The 11,242-nt window shown below is 37.8% G+C and overlaps 4 protein-coding genes across 4 annotated transcripts; 3 read left to right on the top strand and 1 right to left on the bottom strand.

Moving 5' to 3' along the window:
• The first annotated feature begins 2,066 nt into the window (after nt 1-2,066).
• LOC9329096 (auxin response factor 19) lies at nt 2,067-7,101 on the top strand. Its single transcript, XM_021014383.1, has 12 exons — nt 2,067-2,454; nt 2,732-2,844; nt 2,917-3,012; nt 3,107-3,163; nt 3,246-3,401; nt 3,492-3,576; nt 3,664-3,754; nt 3,831-4,191; nt 4,280-4,418; nt 4,502-6,234; nt 6,318-6,508; nt 6,602-7,101. The coding sequence occupies exons 1-12, from the start codon at nt 2,412-2,414 to the stop codon at nt 6,783-6,785; spliced, it is 3,249 nt and encodes a 1,082-aa protein (XP_020870042.1). The 5' UTR covers nt 2,067-2,411; the 3' UTR covers nt 6,786-7,101.
• A 373-nt stretch (nt 7,102-7,474) lies between these two features.
• Nucleotides 7,475-8,343, top strand: LOC9329095 (ethylene-responsive transcription factor ERF017). The gene has a single exon (XM_002892987.2). The coding sequence runs from the start codon at nt 7,598-7,600 to the stop codon at nt 8,156-8,158; it is 561 nt and encodes a 186-aa protein (XP_002893033.1). The 5' UTR covers nt 7,475-7,597; the 3' UTR covers nt 8,159-8,343.
• Nucleotides 8,344-8,567: 224 nt separating this feature from the next.
• On the top strand, nt 8,568-9,803 carry LOC9326387. Its single transcript, XM_002892986.2, has 2 exons — nt 8,568-9,460; nt 9,577-9,803. Exons 1-2 carry the CDS (start codon nt 8,751-8,753, stop codon nt 9,710-9,712), a joined length of 846 nt encoding a protein of 281 aa, XP_002893032.2. The 5' UTR covers nt 8,568-8,750; the 3' UTR covers nt 9,713-9,803.
• A 30-nt stretch (nt 9,804-9,833) lies between these two features.
• Nucleotides 9,834-11,142, bottom strand: LOC9326386 (probable carboxylesterase 1). Its single transcript, XM_002890278.2, has one exon. The coding sequence runs from the start codon at nt 10,839-10,841 to the stop codon at nt 9,897-9,899; it is 945 nt and encodes a 314-aa protein (XP_002890324.1). The 5' UTR covers nt 10,842-11,142; the 3' UTR covers nt 9,834-9,896.
• Between the last annotated feature and the right edge of the window lie 100 nt (nt 11,143-11,242).

The raw sequence follows: 11,242 nt of genomic DNA, 5'->3' as shown, positions 1-11,242 counted from the left end.
TGCACATACATTTTCTAATGTTTTTTTTTTTTACCCAAAACCAAAAATAAAATTAACATATTTACTGACTCTTTCTGTAGTTGTACATTAGTGATGGGGGAAATTGAGGACTTCATAAGTCAAGTTTTTGTTATATGATGCATGCGTATGTTTTTGAGGAAACTTTTGCAGAATGCATAAATCAAATCCAATTATACTTTTATATTATATAAATATAAAGTCAATAGTGGGAGGTGAAAAATTATCAACAATGATTGAGTGTCATTAGAATGGTTAATACTTAATTCGTTTTGATGAGGAGTGGTTTCTAAACACATCAATTGTTGTACGTACATATACTCTCCACGCGCAGCAAATATTGACCCAAAAAAAGCAAAAAAACTAAAGCATGCCTACTTTTATTCTTGTTGAGATTACTTTGTCATCCCATATCTTTTGAAATTTTGATCCTATATATATATATATTTAACCCTAACTTACCAAACTTTACATTCATTATTTTTTTTGAAGTTTTCTTTGCTCATTAGAATTCAAAAGTTCTTGAGATCGCTTCACCTCGAATTAGAAGATTAATTATATACACACATCTCTTGTTTAACATTTATAAACATTTAGATGTCTGATTAATCTATTTACAACTTGTAAATTATAAACTCTAGAAAGAAAAACACGTATCAAACTGCTAATTTCATGGCTATCACCAGTATTTTTGTTTGATACCCTCGATAAGTTGAACATATAAATTAGTGAGCTCTTTATGGTTTTTGTTTAATGTCCATTTAGTGGTGTGACATCTCATATATATGTTCTCACCAATTAAAAGATTACCACTTGAATTCTTTTAATTGTGAAATTTTTTACTGCAGTAATTTTATTCTGTTTTGATCAAAACATTAACTAACATATATTTGATTCTTGTATATATTAATACATATTCGGATATTTGATTGAATGAATACATTGAACAATCATCTTCTCAATGTACTGACCTAAAATCAGTAAAGAATATATCTATCTACTATGAAAAGAGTCAGAGTTGTTCACGAAAGATATTTAAATGTTCCAAATTAAATTCCGTTTGTCTAAAGATAGAAAAGCCACAATAGTGCAATATAAATAAACAAAAGGTAATAATTAGGTCAAAATCTCCCAACTAAAATGCATATGAAATTATAAACTGAGATTGTTCTTATTAAAAAATTCTGAAAAACAAATACTATAAATATGTTAATTTAAAGTAAAATTCAATAAGAAAGATGGCGTTAAATAGGAAAAGGCTCTACAACTACATTTAATATTTGTACGTAGAGAGCTGAAAGTAAGGAACTACTCTACTCCGGTCCAGATTAATCGTAAAGAACTTTATACATTAATTAAAACAAAAAGAACACTTTATTATTGATTTAAAAAATCAGAAGATTAATAATTACACATGAAGGTTAGCTTTAATTGGAGTATAATGATGTCCGTGGCTCTGTAAACATGTGAAGTTCTCCTCCTTTTGCGGCTAGTGGGTGCTCCATTGCGTATCAAAAGGAATATTATTCTAATCATACATTAAGTAATTAAACTACTCTTTCTATTATTGCATTAAAATAAGTGTATTTCCAAAGTTTTTTTCTCGCATTATACGGATATGTCTTAATTTGGACCAATCCATATAAATGAATAAATTTATTAGCTATATTATAACAACAAAAAAATCTGTACATAAAAGAAAAAAAGTGGGACACCTTATTCTCAAGTTCTCTTCAAAATCGGGTTTATGGTATAACCTTCGTAAGAAATTACCATTACCTTGACAAGAAATTCCATATTACTACTAAAGTATAAAAAAATGGTTATAAGAACGAGGGAAAGTTAACAGATTTTTTAAACCATGGACTATTTTTCCAACAACATAAATTACAGTATGAAAAAGATTAGTCTTAAAAAAAAAAGGTGGGACCGACAAGAAGAAGACATCAAGTGGGGTGCCACGTCACAAGGCATAAGAAAATATTTCATCTTTCCGCATGTATCCGATCCCAATCGGCTTAAATCTCAAAATCCTAATTTTTTTTTTTTTAAATAAAAAAGAAAGAAAAAAAAAACACTTGAGAATCTGCAGAAACACGAAAAAAAGAAAAGTTTCAAAGCTTTTAAGAGCTTAAAAATTTGCTTTGAAGCTTCAAATATTCATATGAACTAAATAAGAAAAGCCTTTTGTTTCTTTTTTTTTGCTTAGAAGAAATGATTTTCGTTTTCAAAATCATTATTTAGTTTCTCTCGTGCTCTTCTCTTCTCTATTTTTCTCCTTTTTAGAGTTAAGAGCAAATACAGATTCGTTAATTCTGCTGAAGAAGAACTCTGTTTCTTTCCTCCAACAAACAAAAGTTTTTTTTTTTTTTTTTTTTTTGTTTCTATAAACCATGAAGGCTCCATCAAATGGGTTTCTTCCCACTTCCAACGAAGGTACAACAAGCTTTAAATTTCGAGATTTTAAATTCAATCTCTTTCTCAAGCTTTCTGGGTTTACAGTCTCTGCATTTCATGTTTCTGTGATTTTTTTTTGTTTTGTTATTCAATTTCAACTTGGAGTCAGCACAAAGCCACAAATCGAGTTCTTCTATCAGTCTATTTAATAAAGTGGTTGAAACATAAATGCCGCAAATTTCCATACTTTACATGAAAATATGCAAAATTTCTTGATTTGAACAGATTTGAATATGTTTTATGTGATGATGAACAGGAGAGAAGAAACCAATCAATTCTCAACTATGGCACGCTTGTGCAGGGCCTTTAGTTTCATTGCCTCCTGTGGGAAGTCTTGTGGTTTACTTTCCTCAAGGACACAGCGAGCAAGTAAGTTCCAAACGCTGTTTTATTGCGTTTGAAACCTTTGATAGCAATCTAAGTTCACTGAACCCTTTTCAGGTTGCAGCATCGATGCAGAAGCAAACTGATTTTATACCAAATTACCCAAATCTTCCTTCTAAGCTGATTTGCTTGCTTCACAGTGTTACATTACATGTAAGTCTCTTTTGCCTCCAACTTGTGAATCAAAATCAGATAGAGGAGAAGAGGATGAAGAACTAATCATGACTTTTGTTAAATTCTGAATCAGGCTGATACCGAGACCGATGAAGTCTATGCACAAATGACTCTTCAACCTGTGAATAAGGTCTGAATCATCATTCTTTTTCTGGTACCTTGGTTTAAGTTTGAGGATTTTGAAGCTGATCTTTACTCAAAATGTGTAACAGTATGATAGAGAAGCATTGCTAGCTTCTGATATGGGCTTGAAGCTAAACAGACAACCTACTGAGTTTTTTTGCAAGACTCTTACTGCAAGTGACACAAGCACTCATGGTGGATTCTCTGTACCGCGTCGTGCAGCTGAGAAGATATTCCCTCCTCTTGTATGTCTCTGATCAAAGCTACTCTCAATTTCTTCTGCTTTATCTTTATATATCTGTTTTGCTAAAAGTTCTGAGGGTGCTTAAAAATAGGATTTCTCTATGCAACCGCCTGCGCAAGAGATTGTAGCTAAAGATTTACATGATACTACATGGACTTTCAGACATATCTATCGAGGTTTGAATCATCTCAAGTTTGGTTTATTAGTCCAAAAGATTGAAAAATTCAACCTGAGTTGTTTTCTTTGCTGTAATCTGATCTCAGGCCAACCAAAAAGACACTTGCTTACCACAGGTTGGAGCGTTTTTGTTAGCACAAAGAGACTTTTCGCGGGTGATTCAGTTTTGTTTGTAAGGTATGAGTCATACTTTGATCAAAACACTAAGCAGGATTGGACTTTCCTCTTCTCATAAGGGCACTTGGGTTTGCAGAGATGAGAAATCACAGCTGATGTTGGGTATAAGACGTGCAAATAGACAAACTCCGACTCTTTCCTCATCGGTCATATCCAGCGACAGTATGCACATTGGGATTCTTGCAGCTGCAGCTCATGCTAATGCCAATAGTAGCCCTTTTACCATCTTCTTCAATCCAAGGGCAAGTCCTTCAGAGTTTATTGTTCCTTTAGCCAAATACAACAAAGCCTTGTACGCTCAAGTATCTCTAGGAATGAGATTCCGGATGATGTTTGAGACCGAGGATTGTGGGGTTCGCAGATATATGGGTACAGTCACTGGCATTAGTGATCTTGACCCTGTAAGATGGAAAGGCTCACAATGGCGTAATCTTCAGGTAATGATATATCCGAGCTATGCTAAACTGTTTATGATGGTCATTTCTTCTGAATCTTTTCCTGAATCTTTGTTCATGGTTTAAACAGGTAGGATGGGATGAATCAACAGCTGGAGATAGGCCAAGCCGAGTATCCATATGGGAAATCGAACCCGTCATAACTCCTTTTTACATATGCCCTCCTCCATTTTTCAGACCTAAGTACCCGAGGCAACCGGGGATGCCAGGTGACTTTACTGCTTTCCATAATTTTTTTCCATAGCTGTTTGACTAGTTTCCGGATACTAACCTTGGAGGTTTGTTGTTGCAGATGATGAGTTGGACATGGAAAACGCTTTCAAGAGAGCAATGCCTTGGATGGGAGAAGATTTTGGGATGAAAGATGCGCAGAGTTCGATGTTCCCTGGTTTAAGTCTAGTTCAATGGATGAGCATGCAGCAAAACAATCCATTGTCAGGTTCTGCTACTCCTCAGCTCCCGTCTGCGCTCTCATCTTATAACCTACCAAACAATTTTGCTTCCAACGACCCTTCGAAGCTTTTGAACTTCCAGTCCCCAAACCTCTCTTCCGCAAATTCCCAATTCAACAAATCAAACACGGTTAACCATATCAGCCAACAGATGCAAGCACAACCAGCCATGGTGAAATCGCTACAACAACAACAACAACAACAACAACAACAGCTGCAACAACAACAACAACAACAACTACAGATTTCACACCAACAGCTGCAGCAACAAGGGAATTATAGCAATGGTGCGAGTGCTGTTGCTAACCAAGTCTCTTGTCAAAATCCAAACCAACCTACTGGATTCTCTCAGTCTCAGCTTCAGCAGCAGTCAATGCTCCCTAGTGGTGCTAAAATGATACACCAGAACATAAATTCAGTGGGGAATAAAGGCTCGTCTCAAATGACATCGTTTGTGCAAGAAATGCAGTTTCAGCAGCAACTGGAATTGCATAATAGTAGCCAGTTATTAAGAAACCAGCAAGAACAGTCCTCTCTGCATTCGTCACAACAAAATCTGTCCCAAAATCCTCAGCAACTCCAAATGCAACAACAATCATCAAAACCAAGTCCGTCACAACAGCTTCAGTTGCAGCTACTGCAGAAGCTACAGCAGCAGCAACAGCAGCAGTCGGTTCCTCCAGTAAGCTCATCCTTACAGCCACAATTATCCGTGTTGCAGCAGACACAAAGCCATCAATTGCAACAACTTCTGTCATCGCAGAATCAACAGCCCTTGGCACATGGTAATAACAGCTTCTCAGCTTCAACTTTCATGCAGCCTCCACAGATTCAGGTGAGTCATCAGCAGCAAGAACAGATGAACAACAAAAATCTAGTAGCCGCCGGACAATCACATTCTGGTCACACAGATGGAGAAGCTCCTTCGTGTTCAACCTCACCTTCCGCCAATCACACCGGACATGATAATGTTTCACCGACGAATTTCCTGAGCAGAAATCAACAACAAGGACAAGCTGCATCTGTATCTGCATCTGATTCAGTCTTTGATCGTGCAAGCAATCCGGTCCAAGAGCATTATACAAAAACCGAGAGCCGGTTCAATCAAGGCATGGTAAATTTGAAGAGTGGTGGTGAACAGTTCAGATTTAAAGGCGCGGTAACAGATCAAATCGATGTATCTACAGCGGGAGCGACGTATTGTCCTGATGTTGTTGGCCCTGCACAGCAGCAACAGACTTTCCCACTACCATCATTTGGTTTTGATGGAGACTGCCAATCTCATCATCCAAGAAACAACTTAGCTTTCCCTGGTAATCTCGAAGCCGTAACTTCTGATGTTCTCTATTCTCAAAAGGACTTTCAAAACTTGGTTCCCAACTATGGCAACGCACCAAGAGACATTGAGACGGAGCTATCCAGTGCTGCAATCAGTTCTCAGTCATTTGGTATTCCCAGCATTCCCTTTAAGTCCGGATGTTCAAATGAGGTTGGTGGCATCAATGATTCCGGCATCATGAATGGTGGAGGACTGTGGCCCAATCAGACTCAACGAATGCGCACATATACAAAGGTCTTTCTCTCCCTTTCCAAAGCTCTAATCTTTTGCTTCTTAATTCTCGAATGCTAATTGCCGAAAGTTATGAAACCTTGAAGGTTCAAAAACGAGGATCAGTAGGAAGATCAATAGATGTTACCCGTTATAGCGGCTATGATGAACTTAGGCATGACTTAGCAAGAATGTTTGGCATCGAAGGACAGCTTGAAGATCCGCTAACCTCTGACTGGAAACTCGTATACACCGATCATGAAAACGATATTTTACTCGTTGGTGATGATCCTTGGGAGTACGTTCCAAACCTGAAAAATCACTCTGTAACAATCAAGATTCAAGATTGAACAATTCTGATAATTCTTGTCTGTTTGTTTTTTTTGCACAGAGAGTTTGTGAACTGCGTGCAGAACATAAAGATACTATCATCAGTAGAAGTTCAGCAAATGAGCTTAGACGGAGATCTTGCAGCTATCCCAATCACAAACCAAGCCTGCAGCGAAACAGACAGCGGAAATGCTTGGAAAGTACACTATGAAGACACTTCCGCTGCAGCTTCATTCAACAGATAGAAAAAAAGTATACCAAATCAACTTACATCAAGATCATTCTGAGGCCATCGCAAAGTACAGCTTTATTTTTGTGTGTGTGTACTGCAAACAACAAACTGAGAGGAAGAAGAAGATACTGCAAGGTATATATACATTTTTATAGGACAGTGATTTGAATTTTCATTCTAACTTGATGTTGTTGTACTTTCTTGTTTACATATTTGTATAACCAAAGTATAATGCTTGACAAGTCTATGAAGAGCAAATTTTATACAGAGATACTAAGATGTAATGTAACTAAACAATTACCTTCATTAACCATGAATCTTTTGGTCCTCTCTTCTTCTCTTCAATGCCTCCTAAAGAATCTGGGATCATTTCAGATTCTTTTAAACCAGAATCATCTAGACGCAGCAAAAATATCCAACGTTTTGAAAACGAAAGAGGAATTAAAGAAAGAATCACGTGAAAAACAAGGACATGGACAAGAAAACCAAACAGTCTCTGAGCTTTTCCCGCGTGACCACACACATTAAGACTAAAGCTTCTTCTAACATCCGCCACGTGTCCATTCCCCTGACACTTTGCGGCGTTTTAAGTGCAAACGCGCTCCCTTTGACCTATGATTTTGACATTCTTTCTTCTTCACGCGCCATAAAAAGTCAAAAACTCACTCTTCACTCTTTTTTTCACTCGTATAAATACATTTCTAAAGCGCCAAATTATATCATCTCAATTCAAATCAACACTAACACTGAAGAACAGAGCTCACTGAAAAACTTTAAAAAAAAAAACGGAAACAGAGAAATCGTACCGGGTTGGTTTAATTTGTGATGGAGGAGGGATCGTCTTCTTCGATGCAGTCAAAGTACAAAGGAGTGAGGAAGAGGAAATGGGGGAAATGGGTTTCAGAGATCAGACTACCAAACAGCAGAGAACGTATTTGGTTGGGCTCTTACGATACTCCTGAGAAGGCGGCGCGTGCTTTCGACGCGGCTCTTTATTGCCTCCGTGGCAACAACGCCAAGTTCAATTTCCCTGATAACCCTCCGGTGATCAACGACGGACGAAACTTGTCGCGATCTGAGATCAGAGAAGCTGCTGCTAGGTTCGCTAATTCGTCGGAGGATGATTCAAGTGGCGGAGGAGCAGGATACGAGATACGGCAAGAGTCGACTTCAACATCGATGGACATTGATTCGGAATTCTTGACTATGCTTCCGACTGTTGGTTCGGGTAATTTCGCTTCGGAGTTTGGGTTATTCCCTGGGTTTGATGATTTCTCCGATGAATACTCCGGTGATCGTTTCAGAGAGCAGCTTTCACCTACACAAGATTATTATCAAGGAGAAGAGGATTACGAAGGTGGTTCCATGTTTCTTTGGAATTTTTGAATTTCATGTGATTCACAATCTGAAAATTTTGATTTGGGTTTTTTAATTTTTTTTTGTTATTCTTTTTACCCAATTTTTTTGGATCATTGGGATAAGGGAAATTCATTCATTATTTTTTTCCCACGTGTTAGAATTTTTCAGATGGGAAAAGGCCAACTTAATAAAACAAATATATTTGGATAAAACACTTGTGACGTCAATTGATCATATTATCATCCACTCCGATCGCTTTCACTGGGCCCAATTACTATTCTTATTTTTAATTGTACGACTAAGCCCAATAATAATATTTCAGGCCAATTCAAACCAATAAGGGTATTGATTGTCTTAGCCACTGTTAAAATGACAAATGTGATACAAGAAGAAGAAGAATTAAGAATCTAGTTACGTAATTATCTGAAATTACATACTGCATTATTAAATTACAAGTGGAAAAACATTAATATAATATGTGTGTGTAGACTAGTAAGTACAAAAAAAAAAAAAGGAATCTGGATATTGAAAGAAAAAAGAGTTTAATAATAAAACTAAAAGTTACATAACGTAAAGAGCTTATTAACAAACAAAATGCGAATATCCGACCCGTAAAGAAATGCGGATATCCGGTAGGGCTAAGTCTGTAGCTTCTCCATTTCATCTTCTTTCTCTTCTCCATATTCACAGATTTTTTTCCTATAAAGATTTGCATCTTCCATTGCTCTTCTCATCGTTAAATACATCTCTCTGTTTTTTTTTTTTTTACTTCAGTTTTTCGATTATGTCATTAAGCAATCCAATGACCTGGACACTCTCCCACATGGTGGTTCCAGGAATAAACTCGATTATTACGTCGGCAAATTTCACGGCTAGTCGAACAAGTCCATTAGATATGAAATTTCCCTCGCCTGGAAGTTCGAAGAGGTACGAAGACGGCGGTGGAATTGGTTTAGGTATCGTCGCTGCGCTTGAGAAATCCGGCATCGGGATCAATCCGGTTTGCTATCCTACAACCGGTTCAAACGGATACGATCTGGTTCGCTATCGTAGGAGAGTCCAATTGGCGACGGATATTGATCTATCTGACTCTGAGGAATACACTTGCGTCACGACTCGTGATGGCCGGACCAAAGTCTATTACAACGAAGAAGAATTTGAATTTAGTCAGAATCTATCGACCGGTGATCAGAGATTGAAAAAATCGATAGAAATGGTCGAGGTATCACCGGTGAAGAAGAGAGAGGTGTTGAGAGATTCTCCAGATTTTCTGACTTCATGTTGCTTGTGTAAGAAGAAACTTCAAGGCAAAGACATTTACATGTACAAGTAAGCTCCTCCAATGTGCCCTTTTTTAATAGTTCATATGACAAATTTTCAGATTACAACTCCAAATAAAGTGAAATTGAATATTAATTAATTTTCTTTCTTTCATGAATGTGTAGAGGAGATGAAGGATTTTGTAGTAGAGAGTGTAGATCGTTGAAGATAATGGATGATAGTTTAAACGAGCAACATAAATTGAGAAACTCTCCATGCGTCGGAGAAGAGATTGCCTTCCCCGGAATATTCTTGATATGAATTTGTGAGTGGTCAGGTTGATTCTACCAACAATCACAGATTTTGTATATTTTGTCAAATAGCCATATTTGTCAAGGCTTCGTTTTGAGTATTCTATAACTAGGAAAAAAAAAGAAGAACATTTTTCAGTGTTGGCAAAACAGACAATGATTAACAATTTAAGTACTACTACAAACTAAAAGATTTAGGGTTGATGAAACATAGAAACAAACATTGGAGCAAAATCTCCTCTAAAATAGAAGAAAATATAGAGGTGGGCATTGGAGATGGTTTTAGTCTCCACCACTTCCACTTTCCCTACCCATCCACACTTCTTCAGATCCACCGCGTAACTCCAACCTCCCCTCGCCAACACATCATTTCCCGCCACCATCACCAAAACCCGCCCGCAACCCAACGCAGATAGATCCGACCCGACCACATTAATCCACGGATCCTCCACACCGTTTTCACTATCAGGAGTCGCGATCCTGCAAAGCCTCTCATAATATCTCATCGCTCCCACTTCCATCTCCTCAATCAAAGCTTTTGACAAGAAATACGGATGAAACAGAATCATCCCCGAGATTTTCAAATTTTCCGGCGAGAGTTTCTCTTTCTCTGCTCTAATCGCCATGTGATGTGCGATGTTAGCTCCGGCGCTGTCTCCGGCGAGGTATACTTTACTGAAATCAGCGTGTTTGTTCAGCCGGTCTTCAGAACCAGATCCGGCGATATGAGTGAAGATCCATTGAATCGCGTGCCATGAATCTTCGTACGCGGTTGGAATCGGATGCTCAGGTGCACGCCGGTGATCTACTGAGACGGCGATGCAATCGGCGGCTGAAACAGCCGATGTGAGAAAAGTGTGGTAAATTGTAGAGAAAGCTGTTTCCATGATGAAAGCTCCGCCGTGAAAGTAGACGAGTAGTGGGATTTTCCTAGCGCCGGTGTCATCGACGGATTTCTGAGGGAGGTAAATGCGGAGAGAGAGGTTTTTCTCCGGTGAATAGACTGCGTCTTTAGATACGACGCCGCTTTCGGGTTTTAGCGACGGTGGGATGAATGTTTCCGGTACGAGGCGTTCGATGCGGCCGTTCTTGAAGATCCGAAACCTCGGAGAATAGTCGAATGCGACATCGGAATCCATTAGAGATAGTTATGATTAGGAAGATGATTAAGAGTTGATTTTTTTATATTTATACGATTTATATATATGAATGATCTCTAATCTCTAGAGTTTTGGTTTGGTTGAGATGTCACATTAATCTTTAGTTGTTGTTGTATACACATACCTACTAACTCATAATTCATCGGTTTAAATCATTAAATATGAGATTAGTGATGATAACAAGTAAACGATTTTTGTGATGTTTTTGTAAGGCAATGAAGACACACCTACTAACTTGATTGGTGATGATAACACAGAAACTGTGGAAATGTGTAAAATGTTAGAGAACTACTCATTACAGAAACGAATAAAGTTAACAAGAGATGTACAAGAAGCACTTTGAAAGGACTATAAGATATTTGATATAGTTGATAGTTGAT

This window comes from Arabidopsis lyrata (assembly GCF_000004255.2).
Source record: "Arabidopsis lyrata subsp. lyrata unplaced genomic scaffold ARALYscaffold_1, whole genome shotgun sequence".
Lineage (NCBI taxonomy): Eukaryota > Viridiplantae > Streptophyta > Magnoliopsida > Brassicales > Brassicaceae > Arabidopsis > Arabidopsis lyrata.
This window is presented reverse-complemented; position numbering and strand designations above follow the sequence as displayed.

Excerpts from the sequence above, each read along its gene's own strand:
- LOC9326387 (XM_002892986.2), top strand. The coding sequence starts at position 8,751 with ATGCGGATATCCGGTAGGGCTAAGTCTGTAGCTTCTCCATTTCATCTT. Across the intron at positions 9,461-9,576 it reads AAAGACATTTACATGTACAA|AGGAGATGAAGGATTTTGTA; the intron begins GTAAGCTCCTCC and ends ATGAATGTGTAG.
- LOC9326386 (XM_002890278.2), bottom strand. The coding sequence starts at position 10,841 with ATGGATTCCGATGTCGCATTCGACTATTCTCCGAGGTTTCGGATCTTC.
- LOC9329096 (XM_021014383.1), top strand. The coding sequence starts at position 2,412 with ATGAAGGCTCCATCAAATGGGTTTCTTCCCACTTCCAACGAAG. Across the intron at positions 2,455-2,731 it reads TCTTCCCACTTCCAACGAAG|GAGAGAAGAAACCAATCAAT; the intron begins GTACAACAAGCT and ends GATGATGAACAG. Across the intron at positions 3,402-3,491 it reads AGAAGATATTCCCTCCTCTT|GATTTCTCTATGCAACCGCC; the intron begins GTATGTCTCTGA and ends GCTTAAAAATAG.
- LOC9329095 (XM_002892987.2), top strand. The coding sequence starts at position 7,598 with ATGGAGGAGGGATCGTCTTCTTCGATGCAGTCAAAGTACAAAGGAGTG.